Source organism: Rhipicephalus sanguineus, chromosome 6, assembly GCF_013339695.2.
Source record: "Rhipicephalus sanguineus isolate Rsan-2018 chromosome 6, BIME_Rsan_1.4, whole genome shotgun sequence".
Lineage (NCBI taxonomy): Eukaryota > Metazoa > Arthropoda > Arachnida > Ixodida > Ixodidae > Rhipicephalus > Rhipicephalus sanguineus.
The window spans coordinates 139,204,609-139,230,188 of NC_051181.1; the positions used below are offsets into that span (position 1 = coordinate 139,204,609).

Below are 25,580 nucleotides of genomic sequence, written 5' to 3' on the forward strand. Positions count from 1 at the left end.
CAGGGGTGGTCAAAAGTTCCCAGGCCACTATCCCACGTATTCCTATGGCAGCGTGGCCTCGGAACTTTTGACCACCCCTGTACATCATGTGCACGATACTCGGGGTCTGAGTGGAGTCCGAAATACCACATATCTTCCCTGGATCCGCACGCGACTCCACTGAATGTGCAGCAGGCGTAAAAAAGTCAGTTTCACCGCAAGGGCAAAAAGCGATGAATGCGATAGTAACAAATTGCAGCTTACTCCTTTAGGAAACGTGGCCGCTGCAGCGACCGAAGTGTAGACCTTCGTACTGTATATAGCTTCAACGCAAACTTTGCGATGAAAGCACGACACGTAAAAAGATTAGCCGTTTGCGGACCCCATCTAAAGATACGCGCGTGCGACCGCGAGCTACCACGCCCGGTTGGTCATATAGTACGCATTTCCCGACGGATGTTTGCTGGACCCCCCCCCCCCCCCTCTCTTATCCGGCTATTATCTCTATGTGCCTTTTGCGGGACGGAGACGACCAGCTCGATTCATTTCCTCTTGAGCAGCGATTCCTTCGCGCGCTTTCACTCGCACTAAGAACACACGACGCGCGGGACGATGTTGTCGATTTGGACTTTATACAGAACAATTTACAACGAAAAGTCGGAAAACAAGAACACATCCTTACGCAAACATCAGGCGCACTCTTTGAAATAGGTTAGTTTATTTTTCTCATTGTACATAATCTACGCGTACAGACTGCACACTCCAGACAACTGTGACCAGCACCAAAAAATTTTGCGAAAGGCTGGAGCACAGCCGCATATTTACAGACTGAAAAGCAATGGCTGTTGCATTTGCAAGGCAGTGTATACATACATATACCTATCCAACAAACGCACCAAATATCGCACAAAATATCATCGTTAAAAGGTTTCGAGGTTTCGGACACCGGTGCAAAAGACTCATATGTACAAAATACAGCAGCTTTTCGTAGGTGCAAACCCTGAAATGAGATAGCATCAAGCATAAGAGAGAAGGAACTCACTGTACAAAACGTGCATAGGAAGAAACAGAGAGTGCCAAGGCATGCTTGCAATACTGTTTACAGATATGACTATGTGAAGCTCCCTTAGACTTGTTGTGCTAAGAAATGGAAACCTCTTTGTCATGCTACATTTGAATTAAAACCTCTGAGGTTGAATACAGCTAATAAAAGCGATAGAAATGTCCCTGGAACACAGAGCTTTTATATGTAAGCAGCTCACTTGCTAATCGGGCAGGGAAGAAGGATGTACATTCAGTGGCACTGCGGGAACCATAATATAACAGGAACAACAATATGTAACGTCAAGCTAGCAAGCAGCCAAAAATAATGTCAAACAATGTTTCCAATCGCTGATGCTTCACATCTCTCCATATCTTTTCCCTTATCAGTCATAAAGCGATAAAATGAATCCGCAAAATTATACACGGAGAATGAATGGCAATAACGCGATAAAATTTTATATTCCTGCAATATGAAATCGTCTCCCATTTCTCACGCTCAATATGATGTATCTTTGGACCTAAATGCCATGCCAGATGGAAATATAAAACTGAGTGAAAGATACTTTTTGTGCAATAACAGTGTGTAACAAACATATGCCTGTACGGAACATCACTTATAATGAAGGCATGTTGATGTCCAACGCAATTTCATTATGACGTGGCTTGACCGTTTCCGCTTCCAAGACCACAGTTGATCAAATGTCAGGACTTAAATAGCTAAAGCTTCATCTGTTGAAGCCATATTCATTTAATGGTCACCAGGAACACTTGTACTGCCACAGCGGAGCAACTCATAGTTGGGCTCTCGTGCCATGTAACTAAAGCTTCACGTGTGCATAGCATATTCGAGGCAAAAGACCAAGGATGGGCAGAGAAATGTGAGAAGCGTGGTTATAATGGTGAGACCACAGCAGCTATTTGTATGGAAGACAATGCACCGAATTTAAATACCACTAGTGCACAACTTAAGCCAGATGTATAAAGACACAAGATACCTTGCATGCAGAAAGCCAGAGATAAGCTCATACCATGAAAAGCATGTACTGTCAAGACTGTGCAAAGTAATCCAGGAGTTGAACAAAAACTGCATTGTGCAACAACACATGCATTGTAGTTGCAAAATATCCCACACCAAGAAATGACTACAATGTAGCGCATATCGCAACAGCCACCAACATTCTTTTAGGTTTCTGCTTTCAAAGTCTAAATCAGAGAAAACACGTGAACCCAAGTTCTACGATCTCACCGGTACAAGCTACAACGGTTGCATCGTGTTTTTATATCATTAATATTTTTTAGCAAGATCCTAGCAGGAGATACTTTTATGATAGACAGAACATACAGTCAGCCACAAAGGTTCAGAGGACAAGTGATTCTTAAAAATGCTGAATTTTCATGTAGCCTCTTCCAGTACCAAAATTCATGCTCATCACGCAACCCGGGTCCCATGAACATCTGTGGCTGGCTGTGCACAACATTTATATGATGGAAGCCTTCTACGTGCCTAGAAAAAAACATGACTGTATGTAGGCACCTTACTTTCAACTTAAAAACAGACACAAGAACCACATTGTCAGCAAAAGAGGGGCGGCTTTGAAATGTGCAGTACTGTCGTCATCAACTACACATGCTACGCCGAGTAAACACCAGAGCATGTTAGCCTGGTTCTCCCAATAGTGTTCAGGCCTCTTCACCCTAATAAAAAAAAAAGTACTAATAACAGCAGCTGACATGTTTACAAAGCCTATTTACAAAAACCATTCACACTATGTATAAGATCACTGTTTTGATTACGGCCTTTCAAAATAGAGGCGCGAAGGGGAGTTCAGTGAGCAGCCCCCGACAGGTCACCAGCTTGCCTCAGCTTGTGCAGCTCTTGAGAAATCACCTCCAAATCCTGCGATGGAGAGAGAGTGCGAAACAAAAAAAAAACACTTTTGCCAAAACATACATGCATCAAATGCCCTGGTGATACTGTACAAGCACGCACATTCAGGTGAAATGATTAGGTTTGGGGGATATCTTAGATGTTTTCAAATACTCAATCGAATGTTACTACATTTGATATTTGCTCTGACATTAATTTCAGTATTAACACGATAGCGCTAAAGAGCTCGTTTTGCAGAAATTCCGGTGTCGGTGTCAGCATCAGCGTCATTGGCTGTGAGTGAAAAATCAGCATTGTCCATGAGCGAAAAATCGAGAAAGATGCAAATAAAATAAATAATGAAAATCTTCGGTTTGAATGAGAATTGAACCCAGGCCTTCAGTGTGGCAAGCAGGTGCTCTACCACAGAACCACGCCATTGCTTGAAATTGCTTCGGAAAAAAAACACTACGTGAATGTCATGTAGTGGGAGGAGTCTCCTTAACGCATTTAATTGTGTGGCAGAAGCATAGAATAACTCCAGGCGTCAAAACATCTGAATTGCGCAATGAGTGGGTGCTTTAAAGGCCCACCCATTACAAAGCACTCAGATATATTTAATTATCATCAGCAGCAAAAGCATTAACAAAGTGAGCAGCTACATAGGTTCACGCGTTGCCTTACGAATGCATAGTGGGCCCTTTGCCGATTCGCAAAAGGAAGAATTATGGCGTAGTGGACACTTCGTGACTGTACTTGCAGTAGGCATTCTAGGATAGTTTGAAATGGCCAGTTTTACGCACACAGATGTTTATTTCCTTGTGGCATGATTGAGGCACCCACCGAGAACCTAAGACAGGCTAGCAAATGGTAAGGCAATGCACAAGGGGCCCGATTACTAGGGATGTGCAAATAGTAAATTCTAGTTTCAAAGTTAATTCGAAGCAAACAGTGATTTGGTCGAACAATTTCTAATTGAATAGTTCAAACAGTATATATCACATATTATAAAGAAAAATTAGCATATATGTCATGACCCAACTAACCTGCATCATATTTTTTTAAATTTAGGACAAGGCACCTGCGAATGCCATTCTTTTTGGTTCGAAGTGAAGTGGAAGCAACTTTGAATAGTAGCAGGATTTGAATTTCAGCAGGACGCAAGTGATAACCGGTAAAACACATCACATTTAAAAATTTACTATACTTAGAGCATATAAACCAGTATAACAAGCATTTAAACTTAAAAAATGATTAATCGATATGAGGGTAACATGTTCATTTAACCCTGAAGTTGGACTTCACGGCAGTGGAAGTTTTTCCTGGATAGGTGTTTTCACGGCATAGCACTCCTACACTGCAGTGAAACCACCTTGCATATGCGGTCTAATATATACGCTTATTCATCCATTTCGAATACTTCCAAATTTCGAATAACTTAAATTAGTGTCGAAGCAAACTCGAATCCTGTAGTATTCGTTTGAATATTCGAAGTGCTCAAATATTTGCACATGCCTACCGATTACGCTATTGCGTTTTACTCCTGAAGGCGAAGCTCAAGCGTCCTCCAAGTTTTTCGAAGTTCTCTAATTCTTAGAAACAAACAAAATACACATTCCCTGCAAATAACACTCCCGAAATCGTGTTTTCACAACAATGCAGCTCAAGAAGTCGTAAAACCACTCTCTCAGGCATATTTCACGAGCTGAGTGTGTAGTAAGGCCAATGTCTGAGCAAACCTGAAAGCACTTTTGTTGCATGCAAAGTGCTAGCCTTCACAGGTTACAAATTCCACGAGTACACTGTGCAACATACAGGAGCTGCCACATAAACTTCACTCATTTTACAGGAGCCATATGGTTGCATAGCACTCCCATGTGGTTGCATAACCCATGGGAGTGCAACTACATGCATGTGTAAGTGTTGTGCAATGTATCTGGTTGCATAGCACATGGGAGTGCAAACACATTCAACCACATGCACATGTGAGTGCTATGCAAACTATCTGGTTGCACAGCACTCACATGTGTGTAAGACATGTCGTTGCGTAGCACTCCCATGTGGCTGTGTGTGGTTGCACTCCCATGTGCTATGCAACACATGGTTCCACTCGCAGGTGTGCGAAACACGAGTTGTGACTGAACTAACATAAACCTGTAAACAGCAGTTTGAGTGAGGGCAAGGACTGCACGAATTAAAACAATTACTCATTTCGTTACATCAGGACCAGTGCCAAGTCATGACACGTTATAACTGTCAGGGTTTTACATTCAAAAGTCAAGATAATTTATGAGAGATGCCGTAGTGGAGAGCTCCAGAAACTTTCAACCACCTAGGGTTCTAAATGTGCACGTAAATCTTAAGCGCACCAGCCTCTAGCATTTTGGCTCCATCGAAATGCGGCAGCTGTGGCCAAATCCCACGACCTTCGGGTTAGCAATTGAGAACCATAAGTCTTACACCCCGGCGGCAGGTCGGTCGTGACATGTTTACACACCCACCTTTTGCAAGTGCATGTTTTTGGTGAGCGTCTCCTCGAGCATTCGCTGCATCCGACGGTTGATTTCCTTGAGGTTCTCGTCTCCTTTGTCCTTGATGAAGTCCACTAGCCGCTTGACGGTCAGCTTCTCCGTGGACGATGGGTGGTGGGTGCCCGAGCATGGCTCTGCGGCAATGAGCATGGAGAGGAACGCATTATTATGTCAAAACTTTAAAAAATTTCAACATTTTTTTTGTCTTAAATGAGGTTTTAGGATTTTGAACCCAAGGAAGAAAAATTGAAAAGCATCGGAGCACCCTAGATAATTTAATGCAATAGCTTCCCTACAACCGGTATTGGCTTTGTTTTCACAAAGCTTTATGCTCTTCTCCAGTGTGTATTTATGGCATCTAACTACATCATGCAACGTATACATTTTTGGGAGTTCTCAAGAGATGGCAACACCTTACCGTGTTCAACCAGCGAGAAACAAGCCAGCAAGAAATTCAAAGCACTCGCATGTACCAGGCACACTACATGTGCGGCATAGTCACGACAAATCTCACCAACTAGAGTTGGCAAAATAAAAATACAGGCGACCTACATGCCTGATCTAGAAATCACAGCTTTCTTGAAAACTTGTCACAGTCGCGATGTGAGTCTTTTGAAAAAGCCCAGTTATCACACCACCAAAAGTGAAGCCGAAAGTGATGTTGAGCCCATTCATGCTACTTCTGTGGACATATGGTACAGTACTCGCCGATTGAAAAGTGAAAATTCAGGGCTAAGTAATACACATAGTTCAGTTTCCAGCGTCCACAGTTTGCATCATATCAGCGTAATTTTGACTCGAGCACTTACATCAGAGCTGACGTTAGCTTTAAGGGCCAGATTTGCAGCAACATGATGCCATCATCACAAGCAATTGCTCATAGCAGTCGTTATACTAAAAAAAAAAAATCTCGCATTTCAATCCATGAGTACTGTATATGTGCGGCGGCTTCGTGCCCGTAGCTATCACACTGCGTAGTTGCAGAACTTTGTCCCCGAATGTGGTGTGCCCTCACCGTATTTGCTGTCCATGCAGTAGTACTGGATGATGGCTGTCTTGTTGACCAGGTCATCAGCCATGGCAGAATTGCTCACTTCAAGGTGGTTTATCTGAAGAAAACAAAAATATATACTATATAACCATCCAAGTGAACTGTGAAAAACAACACACAAGAAACGGTAACGGCAAATATGTCTATAGAAATAGACATATTTCGGCAGCAAAAATCTCCCAGCATCCGTTTTATGCCGAGAGATGTCGTACTTGCATAGAAAATACACACCGACAGCCAGCAATGCAATGTATGAAAGGCATAAGGAAAACAGATAGAAACCTATCACTTGCATGTGGGCATAGTGGAAGAACCCTGTGCTGTGCCAGCAGTTCTGCAGGACAGTAGAGTATTTGCTACTATACCAGCTGGTACTAGTCGGAAGACCACACTTTCAGCAAAGCGATGTGAACGAAAAGCACCAGATAGTTATTCTGATGCCTTCTCTCTGGATGGAATGTGATGGGCCGGAAAGAGGCATTTTTGATGCGAGATAATATGCCTGCCACTGTCACCTACTAAAACCTAGAAACACAGTGAAGGCACTGACATACAGTGCAGCTACACTGCTCTATTTTTCCCCCTCTTAACGTCTGTTAAAATATCAGCTGCCCAGGCCTGCTTGCCCTCTAATCCACCCAGCGGCTCTCTTCCTGTTTATTAACACTAAGCATGACATTTTTTTTCATTCCATCATATATTGTGTTGTCCTTAGAGCGACTGACAACTAATTTTTATGGTACCAGTTTTATTTAGAGCAAAAAAGCTTACAAGTCAGAGTGTCTAATCACGGAATATTAACACAAAAAATGCCGTGAAACATTCATAGTCTGATATTTTCTATCTGCAACGACTATGAAGTCGTATACACACAACACATGCTGCAAACGGTGGAAGGTGAGCGTAAAAGCAGTTCGTGTTTATGTGCTGCGGTTTGTTACGCATGCACACAGTGCGTGCATGCATCATGACTCAACATGGCCCACTAGGCCACTACTTGGCACGAAGGCAGCGCTGCTTCTCAATGTCAACTCCTTTTAGCTCGTAAGCAGCAAAGAATAGAGCAGGGATGGATAGTAGTATACATACCTAATTTTTAGCACTAATTATAGTGCGCATAAAAGCATCAGACGACGCACAGCAAACGGAATGACTCCACTGTTCAGCGTCAAGGCACTTCCGCTAGGCTGCATGACGCAATTTAAAAGTATAAATACTACACAGATCATGGAAAGAATGCTTGAATCTGTCGCTAAATTCATCATCTTTTCATTTCCACCAGTATCTAATTACATGCTCTGGCCAATTGTCGGTCCCTTTAATGTCTTCTCAAGATTCCTTATTAAACTCCACACTTCCGACCCGTTAGTTGCTGACAGAATGCATATGAATACAAATTAGCCCGACACTCCCAAACCCAACCATCTGAGATGCGAGCACAGCGGCGTAAGCATGCACGAACCTTCTCCTCCAAGATCCACTTCTCTTCCTGCAGGGATGCAAGACGGCTGACAAGATCATTGTTCTCCTGCTCCAGCAGGCCAGGGGACGCCTTGTTGGGAGGTGGGGGAGCCTGGGGGGACAGAGGAACAAATACAGACACTTTATTTATTTATTCATTTATTTATTTACAATACTGCTACTCTCTTTTGAGGGCGTGGCAGTTGGGCAGTAAAATAATTTTTCACACAAGATTAAAAAAAAACAAAGTTAGAAGCAAACACGTACAAGCGTAGTAACAGGATATGAAGATCAAATACAATTCAAGAACACAGAGAACACACGTACATGTGTGCTATAGGCAGCTAGAGCACAAGCTTGCTATGGTATACGCACCTGCACGGTAGGCTGTGATAGCGAAGCATGCCACCTTACACTCCTGCTCGCCAGTCCCCGTTACCGTAACTATATTTCACTATTCTCATCTCTTCATATGCCTCTTCCTTTTTACAAAGCAGCAAACCAATTTTTTTTATTTAACATACCTATCTTTTCTGTTTCAAGCTTTCTTCACTGTTGGTGCTTCTGAGCTATGCTAAGCCCTGTTGTGCTTAAGAGAAAGACCCATTTATCTTTAGCTGGACCTGCGCTACCATCTCATTCAGGCACGTAGGCAAGGGGGGGGCGCGAGGGCCCCCCCCCCCCCCGAAATTCGTCCAGCTTTCTATACTTCCAGGCATTTTTTTTTCTTTTTGCCATGGAAAGGCTTTCTTTCGAACAATTAGGCCTTGGGCCCCCCCCCGAAAAAAAATCCTGGCTACGTGCCTGATCTCATTAACATGAATAGAGAAGCACTTAATGCAGCCATCCTTAGTGTTTCAAAGCCCAGAAACTTTTTTAGTTTGTTGAAGCTCTAAAGGAACTGCCTTCTTTAAAGTGTTTTCCCAGATGGCATCATTAAAGAACTTCCCAGCAGCCAATTCTAAAGAAGCATCTGCACAGATCGCTGGCTTGAGACACCGAATCCACTGTTCCCAGGAAACACCGGAAATTGGCTCTCTAGCTACCTACAGGTGTTGTCGAAAAGAAACAAAGCTCCTGCACGCAGACCTTTACGTGAGTAAAATATGCCTGGTTGGCTCAAAAGATTTCAAAGAACCGCACAGGCTTTCATTTTCACTCTCAAGAGCTTAGTTGTGCCAGGAGTTAAGCAGGCACTCAACAAAATGCAGCCGTGGCTAATGCACACGCGTGTAACTAGCGACCTCGTTTGTCCGAACGAAGGCTATGGCATAGAATTCTGCTCTGACGGCACAACCCAACCTGCTCTCCATTCAATGACAACGCTCCGTTGCTGTTGTTGTTGGTGCTGTCCTTCGAGTTCTCGTTGTTGGCAGACACGTAGCTCCAGGAGCCAATGCTGCTCGAGTCACCTCGCTGCCGCTCCTCGCAGCTGATTGGCTGGAACAAGTCATCTGAACACAGAGGGACCAGACAACAAAGATAACCTCTTGTAAGGGCTGTCAGATACTTCGGCCAATGTCACAGCTACTGATCTTCCGAACCCTGCGAGATTTAGACTGTGGCACTCGGCTGTTGAGCACGAGAGCACAGGTTTGACTCCTGACCACAGTGGTCACGTTCTGGTGAAGCCAACAATGCAAAAAAGCTCACATGCTGTAATTAAGGTGCAGATCGAAGAACTCCAGCTAGTGAACATCAACTTGAGCCCTCCACTGTGACATCTCTCTCACAACCGAGATGATTGTATGGACATCAAACCCAATCAATTAATGAATGAATCAATCAATCAATCATTCGACAGCTGCTGCCGTACTTCCATTTTTATTTCATGCCAGCCATCCTTCCTGTTACTAACATCAATGACAAAAGCAACCACAGGAAAAACTGTGATGCCCAACCTAACACTAAAGATAATTCCTTACGAACAAATTAAAGGGAAACTTGAGGCAAATGTTACGTTCTGCTAGATCAAAATATTAGGCTTCTATGATAATGAATTCGTCATTCTCAATGGGAGCAGAGCTTCCATAAGCAAGAAAATGACAAAAATGAAAAATCTGAGCGACACCACCTACATTTCAATATACTGTGCCCGTCAAGTGACACCACCACAAGCTGAATCATACAGGGAGCAGCAGATGAGGAAATCACGCAGGGGTTCGTGTCAACTCATCAGTCTTGTCACGAAGAATCCAAATGTAGAAGCAGCAGTGGGATCTTCGGTTGCAGTACCGAATGCAACAGTCACACATTCTTATACAGAAAAGAATGGCAAGCTGCTGGACTAATAATTTTATCGATTGAACTCAGCTGATTACTTTTCTTTAATTAATGTCCCCGCAAGATATAGACGCTCATTATCCCTGGCAGAAGCTGAACAGCAAACTCACCGGACCGTCCAAGGCTGGAATCATTGAGAATTTCTTGCAACCTCTCTTGCAGCTTGTCAGCACGCTTCCGCTCTGTCTGAAGCTGCCTCTTCAGCTCCTTCACCTGAGATTGAAGCGTAATGACAACATGAGTAAACGACAACCAGATGGCGTCTCTATGTGCTTACCATTGAAAGGCCCTTCTTGTCTTGAATTTTGCGCTCCTCCACGCTGTCCTTTATTTCCTGCTTCAGCCTCTTGACTTCTTCCTCGAACTCACACTTTTGGCTGTTTGAAATCTCCAGCTGGATGGTCAGGTCCTGGCAACACCAAAATGTGAAAACAGCCCTCATGAAAGTGCTCAGCAATCACTTAGGGAAAAAATAATTTACAATACGAAATGACTGCACAACTTCAAATCTTTTTACCAGCATAATAAGTCACAATGTGAAAAATTAAAAGGAGCCTTCGCGTCATTGTAGAGAGAGTCAGGCACAGAGACGAGGAAACAAGATAAAAGAAGCCAATCACACAGACGCTGTCTCCCTTCCCTCCTGCTTGTGTCTGCATGCCTAGTTTATTTTTCACAGTGAATTCCTACCAGCTGGTTCAAATTTCTCTCATTCTAAACATCTGTGTGTTTCACAGACTTTCTATATATTCTGTATACATCTGCAGAGCTGGGATAGCAAAAAAAAAATTTGCCTGGCACTTTTGCTTCCATAAACAAATCTGCATTTTTTAATTTTTTTTCGCATTTTCTAAAGGCCTCATGGAGAAGATGCAGAAGTCTTGCAAAATTTCATTACTCTACAAACCTCGCAAGATTACATAACTCGCACGTAACGGTTAAAAAATTACTTGACATCGCTTTGCTTTCGTAAGCGGTAAAACTGTTCACTTCATGGCAATCGTTGCAGCATTGCAAGGAGCTCATGATACTTCTCTGTGGAGGCGTTCACCTCCAACCACTTGTGAAGATACCAAGATATCCTCAACTTGGCAAGAAAATTTGAGATGAATGATAACACCGCAGTATGTAGCAAAATGTGAAGGTTTTAAGAAAGCACAACCTCATGAAAGTGATAACTGGCAACCACCCGTCTGTAGCGCGAAGCCACGAGAAAATTCATGGAGATTTCTCGGAAAGGAAAGCTACTCAAGTTGAAGAAAAATTCATCCTGGTCTGGCGATCGAACACGGGACCAACACCTTTCCTTTCGATCCCCGGACCAGGACGACCTTTTCTTCAACTAAGAAGCTTTCCTTTTTGAGAAATCCCCATGAATTTCCTTGTGGCTTCGTGCTACAAACCGGTGCTTCATCCATTTCATAACCTTTCTGCCACCTTGCGGGATTTTGCGGAACTCATTTGCAAAGTACGACCCCATGAGCGATGCAAACAAGTTCAAAACAGATAATGAAGTTTTTTTCTAACATGTACTACCGTAGAATCTCATTAATTTGGCCCCCGTTAATTCGTAAATTCAGATAATTTGTCATTCCCACACCCTCCCTTCAAAAATGTTCATAGCCCTATGGCAACAAACATTCGCTAATTTGACACAAAATTGTGCGCGCACTGGTTAATTCAGACTGAAGGCAAGCCAAAGACGGTGGAACTGAAACTGAAATTGCGTCTCGGAGGACATAATATTTATCACATTGCATTTTCTTTGCCACACATGTGCAAACTTATGGTCTCCGAGATGGGCTCCGGCAGCAACGGTGCGCTGTCGATGCCGATCGCGGAGGCCTAAGAAAACCGCATTTTTTTTTTTTCGAAAACTTATGAAAGGGGACGCACGGTGGCGTTTTGTAGCACGCATACGCATCGTTCTGTCAAAGGCGAAGAACGGATCACAAAGAAACAAGGCCTCACACGGATAGCGTGCGGACCTGCAGGTGTCGGTTGTGCTTTTTTCCCCGCTCTTCGGTGCGTTGCGATATATCAGCGTATCGGAAGTGTCGGTGCGCAAGGTGGTGGTCGCACCAGAGTGGTGGTGTGATATATCACCCTGCCGCGATGTCGGAACCGGCGACGGCAACTAAAGTGAAGATACTAAAGGCACTCAAAGACGGCACTTCCAAAGAAGAGGTGACGCGTCAGTTCGAAGTAAAAAGAAGCACACTATCGACGTTACAATTGATGACGGCGTTGTCCTCGCCGGTCACTAGAACGATGACGAGATCATCAGTGCTGCCCTCGGTGAGACGGATGAGGCGTCTGACGAAGACCCGTGCGATGAACTATGCCCGGTGCGTCGTACCGCAAAAAAAGCCGCGGACGCTCTCGTCGTTCTAGAGGAGTTTTGTTACGATGTCCCAGGTAATACTCTTGCGCTAGAGGGTTTGTCACATGCCCGCAAACTAGTCCTTGCCGCCCAGCTGTCCACAAAAAAACAAACAAGCATCACGGACTACTTCTCAAAATAAAGGTATTTGATAAAGGAATTGAAAATGTGCGTTTTTGTCATGCATTCGTTAATTCGACATTCAGATAATTCGGACATTTTTTTCATTCCCTTGAGATCCGAATTAACGAGGTTTTACTGTACCTTGCTACACTGAGGTTGAACTGCAATGGCATTAAGGGTTGGCACAACGGTTCAAATTCTCACCTTGATAGCATCGTCCAGTTGCGCCTTGAGCTTGCTGTAGTCCTGAGAGAGGCGTGTCCGGCACTCCTCCAGCTCTTGCCGGGACGTCTCGATGGCCGCCTGCAATTCGTTCACTCGCGCCTGTGCCTCGGCCCGCAGCTGAACAACTTCTTCCTTGAGCGAAGGCAGCAGCCGCTTGTACATCGCCAGGGCTGCCTCGTTCTCCGCTGCCCTTGCCGAGTGTTCCTGGAAAAATGCACAAAGGTACAAAATACGCTCACAATTGCGGTCTGTATGGTTATGCTTGCATCGTAATACATGGTAAGGCTTTGCATATGAATTCCCATCGTTGCAAAGAATCAAGAAGTAAAATTGCGCTTTTTTCACACTCTTCCGTCCTCTCCCAAGTTGATTTTACAATGTCCACATCACCATCACAAGCAACCATTCATCGAATACAAGTCTGCAAGCATTAAGATGGTCACATACACGAGAATGTCCTTCTTTGTTCATCTCTATATCTTCCAACATTGTTAGTGCCGATTACACGTTTCACGCTGCATTAAAGGCATGTCGCTCAAAGAAAAACGTTTTTGCCAACTCTCCTACCTGCTCTTCCAGCAAGGCGGCATTGAGCTGGTTGACCTTCTCCTGGCATTGCTGTTCCAATTCCTCCATGGCCTTCCTGTGTTTGGCCTCCTCTTCGAGCAGGTGGGCACCCATCTCCTCCACCAGAGCCTTGCGTTTCTCGGCCACCTGCACATAGCACAACCCATTCAGTCTCACATTGAGTCATTCTAATAATAATTCCTGGGGTTTTAAGTGCCAAAACCACGACATGATTACGAGGCCCGCCGTAATGGAGGGCTCCGGGAATTTCGGCCACCTGGAGTTCTTGAACGTGCAACTAAATCTAAGTACGCGAGCCTTTAGCGTTTTTGCCTCCATCAAAAATGCGACCGCCGTGGCTGGGATCAAGCCTGAGACCTTTGGGTCAGCAGCTGAGCACTGTAACCACTATACCACCATGGCAGCTCTCGTGCTGTTCGGGCACTGAAATGGCTGCACCTGCTGCATAAGCTTCAACTATACTGCCATTTCCCAACCTCTCCATCAGGAAGTCCTGCGAGCATATGACGCAGCACATACTCAAAATCTTAATAGCGTTCACTAAGAAAATACCACGCACAACTTACATCAAGAACTTGGAAATTAAGTACAAAGTGTAAGGTCAGAAGGAAACTGCATTTTAGACTTTCCGAAAGCAAGGGAGTTGACATGGACTATAGCTAGCTGTGCCAGAGTTCTAAGAAAACTGCAAAAGCACTGAACAACGCTAGATGAATCGGGCCTTCTTGCCAGGCCCCATGTGTCTGCATTGCTTCAACTGCAATATTAGAAGCAAGGTAAGAAGGGCTGAATTTAGATTGGCTGAATTGATCAGCTTGAATTGTGTCAGTAGACACTTCCCTCAAGTCTACGGGAACTTTTTGCTACCGCCTTGCACAAACAACAACAGAGAAAAAAGCTTCTTAAAACATATAGTTATTATTCATTACAAGAAAAAAAAAAGACTTTCTTGCCTTGTTGGCCTCCGAGGCTGCCATGGCACTGCTTCGCGATGCATCCTCCAAACCATCGATGGTATTTTGCATGGCAGTCATCTTGGAACCCATCTCCTGAAAACAAAATGAAACATGTCCAACACTACAGTCAAGGAACCACAAACATTTTGCAAGGGAATCATAGCAATGGCACAGGCACTGTCACACAAGGAGTGAAGCAACTGGGCCACAGAAAATACACTCATGCACAAGGTCTTTTGAAATGGTGACGTTAAATTATTCAAGAATCGCAGCTAACATCTCAGCAACAGACCAAAGCAGCCATTACAAGTAGGGCTACATTGATACAGCAGTTGCAAGGGTAATGTCTACTCTAATAAGTGTTAATAATACACTCCAGCACCACAATATGATTATGAGGCACGTCATAGTGGAGGGCTCCAAAAATTTCAACCATCTGGTGCTCTTTAACGTGCACCGATATCGCACAGTACATGGGCTTCCATCATTCTGCCTCTATCAAAATGAGACTGCCATGGCCGGTATCAAACTTCGGGTCAGCAGCCGAGCACTGTAACTACTGTTACACTGCAGCGGACAATGATACTCTAATAAGCGTTGTCAGCACCAGCCAAGTAGACTGGTCTTTAGAGAAAGGAGGAATGTAAAAGGCTAAGTGGTAGGAGTGACAGCAATGAGATCTTTCAATTGGCAAAAGCATCTTTAGACCTCAGAAAGTGCATTGCCGCAAGCTAGGAAGGCAAACTGTTTTTTACTGACTTGTTTACCTGCTAGTTACAAGTTTGGAAAGCTGCACACTAAGTCGGCTATGAGCGTTTCTGTTCTTCCAATGGACTACTACAACGTCGATGCAAAGGTCCACAATGAAACAGATTACCTCATTCATCTTGAGAAGGCTCGCAACCTGTGCCTCAGCCTGCTGGCATTTCTCGGTGGTTTCTCGAAGGAGCATCTCCAAGGAAGCCTTCTCAGCAAGGGCTTGTTGCAGGCGTTCTGGGGAAGCATTGTTCAACTGCAAGCAATCGAGAAACCATTTGAATGGCTTTCCTGCCAACAGTCATGTAATGGACCCACAAGAGACGTTTCCGCAGCCTCGTAGGTGGCATGCTGAGCCGATAAGTGGCATGATCAAAACTGTGAGCTGGGCGAGTCAACACGTATCTAGCTTGAACAAAAGAAAACCGTGCTTTCTATAAGGTGCCTCATGCTTCAACTTTTTCTGCAACGTCGAGCCACAAATTTATTTTTGCTATCTGTGCAAACATTTCCAATGAATATAGGACGCATATTAAAAAATCAAATTTTTTTATGCATTTATTTATAAAAGTTAGGTTCAAGTGTATTCCTAGACCAACACTGTCAACTGTGCTGCTGGTTCCAGACTGTGTTACTAAATCTAAATTGTACTTCGATCTACGAAGCCAGCAGAGCGCTTATAAAGGTCTAGCTGTCCCAAATGTATGGCAATTAGATTTTCATGCGCCAGAATCTAGATATGGTTATGAGGCACTCTGTAGCAGGGGACTCCGGATGAATTTATACCACCTGGGGTCCTTTAACATGCACCTAAATGCACGCCCATAACTGTTTTTTACATTTATTCCAAACAAAATATGACCACTGTGGTTGGTGATTCAAGCCGTCCTTCGATTATAGCAATGCAATGTCACAGCTACTATGTTACAACAGTGAGTAATCAATCTTCTGTGGTGTTCTTGATAACAAGCTAGTGCCACAGATGGTCACGCCTCGACTAACTGATCTCAGATGGGTTCTGGGAGTTCCAGCATGGCTTCTCATAGATGCAAGACGTGCACCACTCACTTTTGTCTCAAGCTCAGTGATGGTCTCTTCGAGCTGCTGAATTGTCGTCGTGCTCACAGTCTGGTGGTCCTGCTGGGAGACCAGGGCGCTGTTGAGCTGGCTCTGCAAGCGCTGAGTCATCTCCTTCAACTGCTGGATCTCACGATCCTTGGCCACCTGCATTGTCTCCAGGGCCTTCCTGTCAAATCCCAAAGCAATGCGGTCGGTACTACTACCTCGCCAACAAGACGAAGTGGCAAAGCAAACGACCGGGTCAAAACACTCACTTGCTGTCTGCAAACACCTTGTCCTTTTCTTGCTGGATCTGAAGAAAGCTAAGGTGAGAGAGGGAGAAATAAAGTTCACATCTTAGGTACCGACTACACAGTCCTTAGGGACTATACACGCGCTATCCGCACACCCGCTCCGCACGTGGCGGGACACCTGCCGCCCGCAAACGGAGGAGGAAAAACCGGAACGACGCCAATCATCGCACACGGGGTACCGGTTTTTCCTCCTGCGTTTGCGGGCGGCAGGTGTCCCGCCACGTGCGGAGCGGGTGTGCGGATAGCGCGTGTATAGTCCCTTACTCATGAAGTCCCAAAAGACATGATATCCAAAACTAGTATTCTGCCTTCTAAAAACATGCAATGGCAGTCATTGAAACATGCTTACTGTATTGCACGAGCGCAAGACAAGGCTTACCTTTTCACTTGTTTGTTTAGAGATCTGAGAAAGCGCCTCCCTTATATTTGATAGTGTGTTCTAAATACAATGCTCAATTTTCCGCGGAACTTAACACCTTTAGCATGCAGAAAGTTCAACTTTCAAACAACAAGGCTTCACCGAGTTCAGCCAACTTAGCTTAGTCAACCTCTCAAGTTACCACGAAGGGCTCAAAGGCAGCAGAAAAATCAGGGAATAGTATTCAAAAAATGCCTACGAATAAATCGGGGTCGACTGACATTTGTGTGCCAAGGAATTCGTATGGACATACTACAACATCTATGATCCCTACTTTTAGTGCAAGATTAGTGATAAACACTCTTACAGATGTTCAAGTTTTACCTTTCGTGCTTCCGTTTTAATTTCTCCATCAATTTTTCATTCTCCTCTTCCATTTTCTCCGTCACTTCCTTTAATTTTTCCTGAGGTAGAACCAGAGACAAAACACAAAAGTGCAAAAGAAGGAAATATTGTAATGCCGCCACATCAACATTCAACTGCAAGATATCCACCCAAAACATGTATAAATTAGAAAGAAAGAACAATGAAGCGACCCCACCTCTACTTCGGATAATTGTTTTCTAAGCATGTTCTTCTCTTCGATCTCAATGTTAAGCCGAAGTTTGGCATCTGAAAGGAAAGACAGAAACAATAAAATACTCAAACGTATTCATTGTCAGCAGTTACAGAAGGTAAGCAAGCTCGGGAAAATAGATAAGACATCAGCAGTCTGCAATCAAAAGCACTACGAAGAAAAATTTGTTCGCTTGTATTAGTTGATTACTATTTCACAATAATGACACAATAATGAAAGATGCACTCTTGCTGCAGAAAGGTGCCTGGTAAGCTGGAAAACTCTCATGCAAAGGCAGGACCTGGACGGCACTCGTGTAAATGATGTATTGTACGAAGAGCAAGACCAGCTTGCCAATGTCTTGTTTCTCACGGATATAACACATTTTGTGCTAGCATTTTGCAGACAGTGGGTTGCACTTAACGCCGACGTGAAATTTTCCTAAGGCACAACTCGAGGCTCAAGAACACGCCAGCACTCTGCGTTTTAACGCAATGCAAACAAAGCACCTGGCATGTGTCTAAAGCAGCATGCGTGTTTGGCACTCAGTAACGCAGGCACTCAACAACCCTCTTAGATGGCAGTCTTTTAAGTCTACAGACGAAACAGATCATGTTCGATGCCACACGTTGATCTCAAAACAGGATGTCAATTGCTGTAAAGGGCTCACAAAGAAGTGCTTCCACGTAATCATCTCTTCCAGGTGCACTGTTGTCACTTTCAAGCTCGGTTACCTTTCGTATAAATGAGAAAATCCCACCAATAGAAATAAAGAAGCCTACCCAACGCCCTCTGGTCGACTTCTTCGGACAGGCCGTCTTCACCGTCGACCATGAGTGGGTGATCGGGTGCAGGCAAAAGCCCATTTCTGAAATGCACAAGGACAACGTGCAGTGAGACCCAAAAGCTTGTGGAGGCTGACGGAAAGGCAATAGGTCAACACTCACGTGCTTCCTCGAAGTTCTGCAAAAAGAGTAAAAGTACAAGTTCAAGCAAGTTTCAGCGGCAGACACAAAAACAAACTGAAGCAACATCGCAGTTCATTCAAACTATGAACCACCGAGCCATTGAACAGACTAAAAAGCCTGCAAAAGAAGCTAACTCTAGACCTCTTCTACAGCACTTGTACTAGCTAGCACTCTTCACTTTAGATAATGAGAACAGTTATGAAAGCTTGAATGTTATGATTACTTTCCTATTAAATCAGAAGATGGCATTATTGTCACAAAACTTTACACATGGCAATAATGGCACGAGCTCAACATCCAGTTAGCAGTGACAATCCAGTTAACAAACCCTGTTCCTGTAAATTTTACTGCACCTTTATGTCAACCTTAGTCCTGATGACTCAGGTGCACGCCAGCATTGTTCAAGGAGGTACTGAAAGGTATTCTTAAGAGTTTTATAAAATTGAAAACAGTTCTCACATGCGAATGGGTGACAGCAAGCATGAAGGTTGGAAAACAATTATATTTTAATTTGATACTATGTTTTGATTTGGTACTAAAGGTGACACAGTACCTAGTATCATTGACAACACTGGAATAATGTACGAAAGAGCAAAATTTGCTGACGCTTAGCACTGATACTAGGCACGATGCTGCTTCTTATAAAATAAATTAACAAGAGCACCAGGCGCATTACTCGTGGCTACGCTTGCATGTGGCAGCCACAGCAGCTACAGGAACAGGACAAGACAGTGTAATGACCCATCTGCTTCATGGATGCCAACATTTAAACTGCATTGCAGCACCAAGCATTACTGCAGCAGTGTACTGCTGCTATCTTTTCTACAACACATACAGGGGTGGGACAGCTCAGATAGCTTTTGGAGCAGTTTTTGGAGCAGAAAAAATAGTTCAGAATAACAGAGAGCTGAGCTAGTTGGTAAGTATTCATTCTAAAAAGACAGGGCGTGCAAACACGGACAGAAGCAAGAAGCTGTGGTGTCCCAACTTCTTTCTTGTCTCCGTGTTTGCCCGCCCTATCCTTTTAGAATGAAAAAATAGCATTTAGGAGCAGAAAAACTGTGTTTTCGAGCACCAGGTCAAAAAAAGAAAAAGCAACTCAACCTTTTTATTTCCGGAATATCACAGAACCAAAGTACTCTTAAGAAACTATTTTATGACAGCTAGGGCAAATGTTCCATGTAAGAGTTATTCATATGGTAAAGTTGCAAGTTGAAAAAATTAACAAGGAGTGGAACCGAGGGAGCAGAACCAAGGCTTCCTAAACATGTGTCCAAATACACAGCAAGTGTCGTCTGCACGACAGTCATGTTGCATGATTAAGCAGACACCGTCAGGGATGCGGCCTTCGGGGAGCAAAGCACCGTGCGCAGCCAGGACAACAACTCATCCAGGCCAATTCTCAACGTTCCAGGCGTCGCCGGTACGGCGTATCTGCATGGAGTCGGCAGCTACTTGGCAAGCCGAGAACGTGAGACTATATAGCACCATAAAAGCCAGCGCGTCTTAGTCCGATGTGAAGTCTACTTTTCCTAATTCCAGTTTCATACGGAACATTACATTCGATATTGCAGACGAAGCAGAATCATAGTTGTTTACACCACTGTCGAGTTCTGCTAAAACTGGACAGTAAACGAATTTGCGGTTGTCGGTTTCTGCGTTTTGGAGCAGCATGGGGCAATTTCAGGAAATACTGCAGTTACGACGCAACTTGGCGCAGGAAGTCGAAAATGTAGCACTTTGACACAATTGGCACAGCTGTACCACCCCTGTACATACCTTCTTTAAACTCAAAATAACTTCTTTAAGTGCAAAACAAGGCAAACAAGAAATACGATGTCGATACTTCTTTAGTGTGTAGGACACTGGTTACCAATAAAATAGGAAGGTTTGTACCTGTATAGAAGGCAACTCTAAGAAGGCACCGTTATAGGTCACACTGTAAAACCAGAGAAATGGGAAACAGAGGCCCCTTCTCACCTGCAAGCGACTTTTGTAGGGCCAGATTTTCAGCCTGAAGGCGGCGTATCTCGTCGAGAGACTTTTGGTCGGATGGCTCGGGACTTCTCTTGGGTGGCCGCACACCTTGCAGCTCCTCCATCTTCCTTTCCAGCGCTTCGTTCGCGGTGACCGTCTGCACACATGCGCGAACAGTGCCGTTTCTTTATGCAAGAAAGTTGATTGATTTAAAGGGGTCATGAACAACCCCTCGTGCTTGGCAAGAAAAAGATTCTGTGGATAGCAGACACTGCTGCGGACATCTCAGCCAAATCTTGCAGTCATGCGCAGCTAGGAGAATTTACAAGTGGAGCGCAAAGTTGTCATTTTTGCAGGCACCCTATTTATTCAAATGGAGGCCTGTGCTCACTCTCTTTCGAGCTGCCAGCGCCTGCTGTTTGATGTCAAACAGCAGATAGCATGCTATTGGCCAATAGCCGACATAAATCCAGAGCGGCGTTTGGATTGCATGTGCTTCTTGCCACGAGATGTCGCCACGTGCTGGCTGTGCTCCATGGTCTGCTAAAGTTACACAGACAGTGAGCCACACATATGCACAGGAACCACAACAGGAGAGAGCGATCATGTTCCATCACGCGCACTCAAGGTCATGACATGCGCTGATGTAACTTCTTTCCCCCGTGCCATCCCTTCTTGTGTAGCTTCTAGTGCACTCGTCATGACGAGAGGAGAGAGAAAGCGCGTAAAGAGGGCAACAAACCCCTGTAACTCCGCTTGTTCTTGACAGATTCGAGAAATTTTTGCGGCAATCAATTCATGAGGCAATGAACTCCGATACTGAGGTCATTCAATGATTACTTGGGGAAAATGGCTCATGACCCCATTAAAACAATGCATTACAGCAATTCTGAGGAAACACTATACTACAATCTGTTCACCGGGCACCGATACACATGCAAACAAGCGCATGCCCCCAATTTTCAGCATGCAACACCCCTAAGCCCCAGACGGCCACACTCACAGCAGACAGTTCCTGCATGAGCGTCTGGTTCTGCAGCCTGAACTCATCTTCTTGGCTTTGCAATTTGCGCTGGAGCACTTCATTGTCCACAATCAGCTTCTCCACCTCCTTGGCTTTCTTGCTCCGGCTGAGGGCCTACATGCAGAATGTTATTCATTTGTCATGATCAGTGGAACCTCACTACTACAAACACACATATAACATAAGAATACCTGTGTTCATTATACAGGCATTAAGGGAGGGCACTGTGCTTGAAAACTTCTTCTTTTTTAATTTCTGCTGTACTGTGGCATTTAAAATTGTATTCTCACAAATGCATGATCAAGGAAAACACGTGCTTGCTTAAACAAAAACAGTATTCATATTCTTGAATGGAAGATGTATTGCAAATTTTAGAACATTACATGGCTAGGTCATGTGCACTAATTTACATAAATTGTACTACGACAGCAGAGCGACAACATTCACATTTTGTCACGAAGTTGGGAACAATGTTTCTGCATAAGAACACCTCACAACCTACTCTGCTAATGCCTGTGAGAAAAAGGAAACATCTTATAATTAGGAAAAACACCAGACACAAAACCAATAACAAGCATGGCTAAAACACTGCTCACACTTTCTTGCTCCACACCTGCTGTGCATAATTTGGTTACGTTCAATGAGGATGCACATAACATTATTCATTCTCGTTTAAGTCATAAGGTGATACGTCCCAAGGGGACAGCCATTGCGGTGAACCTATGGTATTGTGGACAATGTAGAGTGAGTTTCTTGGTTACTTTCCTAAGTGAAACAAACTTGCTGGAACCACCCGCTACCACGCAGTACCTACCGAGTGAGCCTTTGACAGCTCCTTCTTGTGCTCATCGAGACTCTGTCGGAGAGCTACAAGTTCTGAAAAAGAAAAAATCAAGCATAAACTTGATTCAAGCAGAAACTTGAAAAAGACAAGGTGGCTACGTATAAGCAGTTTATACAGTATGTTTGATTGTAACATAGATTGTCTAGGATGTATTTTAAAGGGGCCCTGCAACACTTTTTCAACATGGTCAGAAAACACTGCCGATTGGTAGTCAAGGCTCCTGAGAACACGCAATCCAAACATTATAGCGCAGCACGCGGCCGGGAATTTATAACTAATTCTGAAAGTCAGCTAGAAATTGTTCCCTCTTCTCTCAACAAATGATGCCATATACCCAAATTCACTGCCAGGGGTGTAGCCAGAAATTTTTTTCGGGGGGGTTTCAACCATACTTTATGTATGTTCGTGCGTGCATTTGTATGTGTGCGTGTATATATACGCAAGCAAAATTGAAAATTGGGGGGGGGGGGGGGTGACCCCCCCAACCCCCCCTGGCTACGCCCCTGTTCACAGCCATTGGCTGATTTGAGCATCGTAAGCTGCATAGTTACAGTGACCGCCGCAGGAGGCCGCTACGTGCCCGCTCGCGATCACTGAAAGTAAGCGGCATTTGAAGAAAAAAAAAGGGAAAAGTGCTCAAGGTCATGACGTGCAAGTGACGTAACTTCTTTCACCCGTGCCATCCCTCCCTGCTTAGCTTCCAGTGCATTCGTCAGGACGAGAGAAGAGAGAGAGCAATTACAGCATACGACAAATCTCTGTAACTCCGCTCATACTTGACAGATTCTAAAAATATCTGCGGCGGTCGATTCGTGAGGCAATAAACTCCTTTAAGAAAGCCATTTGATGGTTATTTGGAAAAGTGTTGCAGGGTCCCTTAAGCAACAAAAAGTACGGTGGAATGATGAAATTAGGAAATTTGCAGGAACAAAATGAAATCAGCCTGCACAGGATAGGGCAAATTGGAGATCATTGGGAGAAGCGTTTGACATGCAATTGACATAGAACAGGATGATGACAACATGATGAATCCATATTAGTCACTTACATCAGTGCTACGAGACTGACTTCGTAACAGAAACCAACACAGTATAACCCAGACAAGTAAGACTTAACCTAGCACATTGTCGAATTAAAGGGACCCTTAAATGGTTTGATGATTTTTTACACAGCAAGGCGTTGCTTCGGGCCAGTTGGTAATCCATAATTACGAGATTTATAGCGCGGAACTTCTACACAAGGGACAAAGGAACACGACGAGCACAAGCGCTAACTTCCAACTAACGTTTAATATCTGCGCTCGCAAATGATCAGATGAGTGGCTGTAGCTGTTTCTTCTTTTATTTTCTTTCTTTCACTGTATATATTTGCGAGCGCAGATATTAAACGTTAGTTGGAAGTTAGCGCTTGTGCTCGTCGTGTTCCTTTGTCCCTTGTGTAGAAGTTCCGCGCTATAAATCTCGTGATTTTTTACAGACCCACTGAGCCCACAGTATAGGTCCTTCGGATCCCTTGTTTTGGGATAAGGCACTGTTTTGTGATGCGAAATGCGTGACCGATCTAATCATCTTCTTGGCGTTTGTACGTCTAAAGGAATCACAAGTGCCCTTGCTAATGGTAGCACCTAGAGATCGACCAGAAAAACATGAAAGGTTGCCTACGTAATTTACGGCACCCTAGCAGAAGAAAGATGAATGCGGAGCTATGACCTGACCACTTTCGGAAGATGAGAGAAATCACGTCTAGGGAGAATGGAAATTTTGAATTGCTGCAGCTCCCTTGATACAATGTACTTTGCTTTAATTGTGATGCCAATTATTTATTCTGGGTCGCTGTAGCCTGACCACTTACATAAATTCAGAAAACCGTCAGGGATTCTTTAAGTACTGGTCTGGTGCTTCAGAGCTCTTTATTTCACCCATACTGCGTTTAGATGTGTAGAGTTTCATTATCATTACCAATAACTGGACATAGGCAGCTACACACCTGAGCTTTTCTGATGGGGTCACGCTTTGCAACCTGACTGTATTGATGGGATGCATTCTCCAAACGAAAGGTAAGAAAGAAGCCCTGCGCTTGATACTGGTAGATCCCTTCACTGTCGCGGAATGGCTTATACACTCTTAAGCGCTTGCGGATGGGAGACTTCCTTCCCTAATTTTTTCTAAGAACCCTGACTTCTTTCCTTTTTCTCTTTTTGAGTACTGCCGCTAGTGCGCCTTAGTATGCCAGAAGGAAACGTCCACTACATAAAGCAATGTAGCACAGACAGTGCATTATTCAGCGCGTGTCAAGCCAGCTCCAGCGCTCGCGATGGCAAGTGGTGGGCCATCCGCCTATGACAGCAATAGGCAACGCAAGCTTGATAGCTCTGACGGAAGACAAGTGAAATACCGACACGACGTTCCAGGAAGAGAAAGCATCACATGAGACCCAACGACAGCGCAATACTATAACCGACTAATTCCCGCGTTGCATCATTAAATTGAGTTGTGACGAAACTACGCATGCTGGACGTGTTTACTATACCCTTCAAGGACACCATCCGCCCTCCGCGCGACTTATGTAAATGCACAAAGGAAAAAGAGATAGAGTTCTTGCAAAAGACACAGGTTTCCGTGGTCTATTCTGCAATCAAGTGGCGGCGAAGTACTTACCTTGGCCCTGGCGCTTGCAGTGTTCGTCCAAGTTGTAGTTCCTACTCCGCAGATCGAGCAACTGCGTCTGGTTTCATGCACAGTTTGGGAAGATGAAATTAGGACATAAACGGGACACGGTAGCAAGTTGCGCAGTAACGCACAGTTAAAAAGAGAGCATTACACTTCTGAAAAGGCCCTGTTGCTATGGTAAGATAGAAGCGGTACTGCTTTCGGAAGTTGCAGCACAGGGATGCAAATGCGAAAACTGCGAAAGCAACGCGCGAATAAGACGCTTCTGGCGCGGCACAGCTAACACCAGCAATTTACACAATCTCTGCCTCGCGGTGTTTGATATGAAGACTGCAAGCACGGTGCATCGGACACGAAAGTAACTCCGTGATGACAATAAAACGCAGTATTACTTGCAAGCGTTGAAACTCATCGTCCGAGAGCGTAGCCGCCATGTTCCCATCTTTCTGCGGATGACGATAACGGCGACACCTGCCGACGCTGCGCTGCTAGCGCTAGCTTCCT

General features: G+C 44.4%; 1 protein-coding gene across 1 annotated transcript; it reads right to left on the reverse strand.

Moving 5' to 3' along the window:
- Positions 1 to 678: 678 nt before the first annotated feature.
- On the reverse strand, positions 679 to 25,580 carry LOC119396547 (GRIP1-associated protein 1). The gene is made up of 22 exons (XM_037663803.2): positions 25,469 to 25,580; positions 25,065 to 25,131; positions 22,378 to 22,439; positions 21,543 to 21,677; positions 20,543 to 20,696; positions 18,542 to 18,557; positions 18,377 to 18,462; positions 17,580 to 17,650; positions 17,363 to 17,442; positions 16,582 to 16,629; positions 16,316 to 16,493; positions 15,369 to 15,503; positions 14,489 to 14,584; positions 13,515 to 13,661; positions 12,927 to 13,151; positions 10,494 to 10,625; positions 10,327 to 10,429; positions 9,236 to 9,387; positions 7,935 to 8,045; positions 6,437 to 6,530; positions 5,392 to 5,555; positions 679 to 2,920 (listed from the first exon to the last, which is right to left on the reverse strand). Exons 1-22 carry the CDS (start codon positions 25,508 to 25,510, stop codon positions 2,849 to 2,851), a joined length of 2,370 nt encoding a protein of 789 aa, XP_037519731.1. The 5' UTR covers positions 25,511 to 25,580; the 3' UTR covers positions 679 to 2,848.

Coding starts and splice junctions, on each gene's coding strand:
- LOC119396547 (XM_037663803.2), bottom strand. CDS start 25,510: ATGGCGGCTACGCTCTCGGACGATGAGTTTCAACGCTTGCAA. Junction 8,046..9,235: donor TGTCATTGAATGGAGAGCAG/GTTGGGTTGTGC, acceptor CTGTCCCCCCAG/GCTCCCCCACCTCCCAACAA. Junction 6,531..7,934: donor AGTGGATCTTGGAGGAGAAG/GTTCGTGCATGC, acceptor TGTTTTCTTCAG/ATAAACCACCTTGAAGTGAG.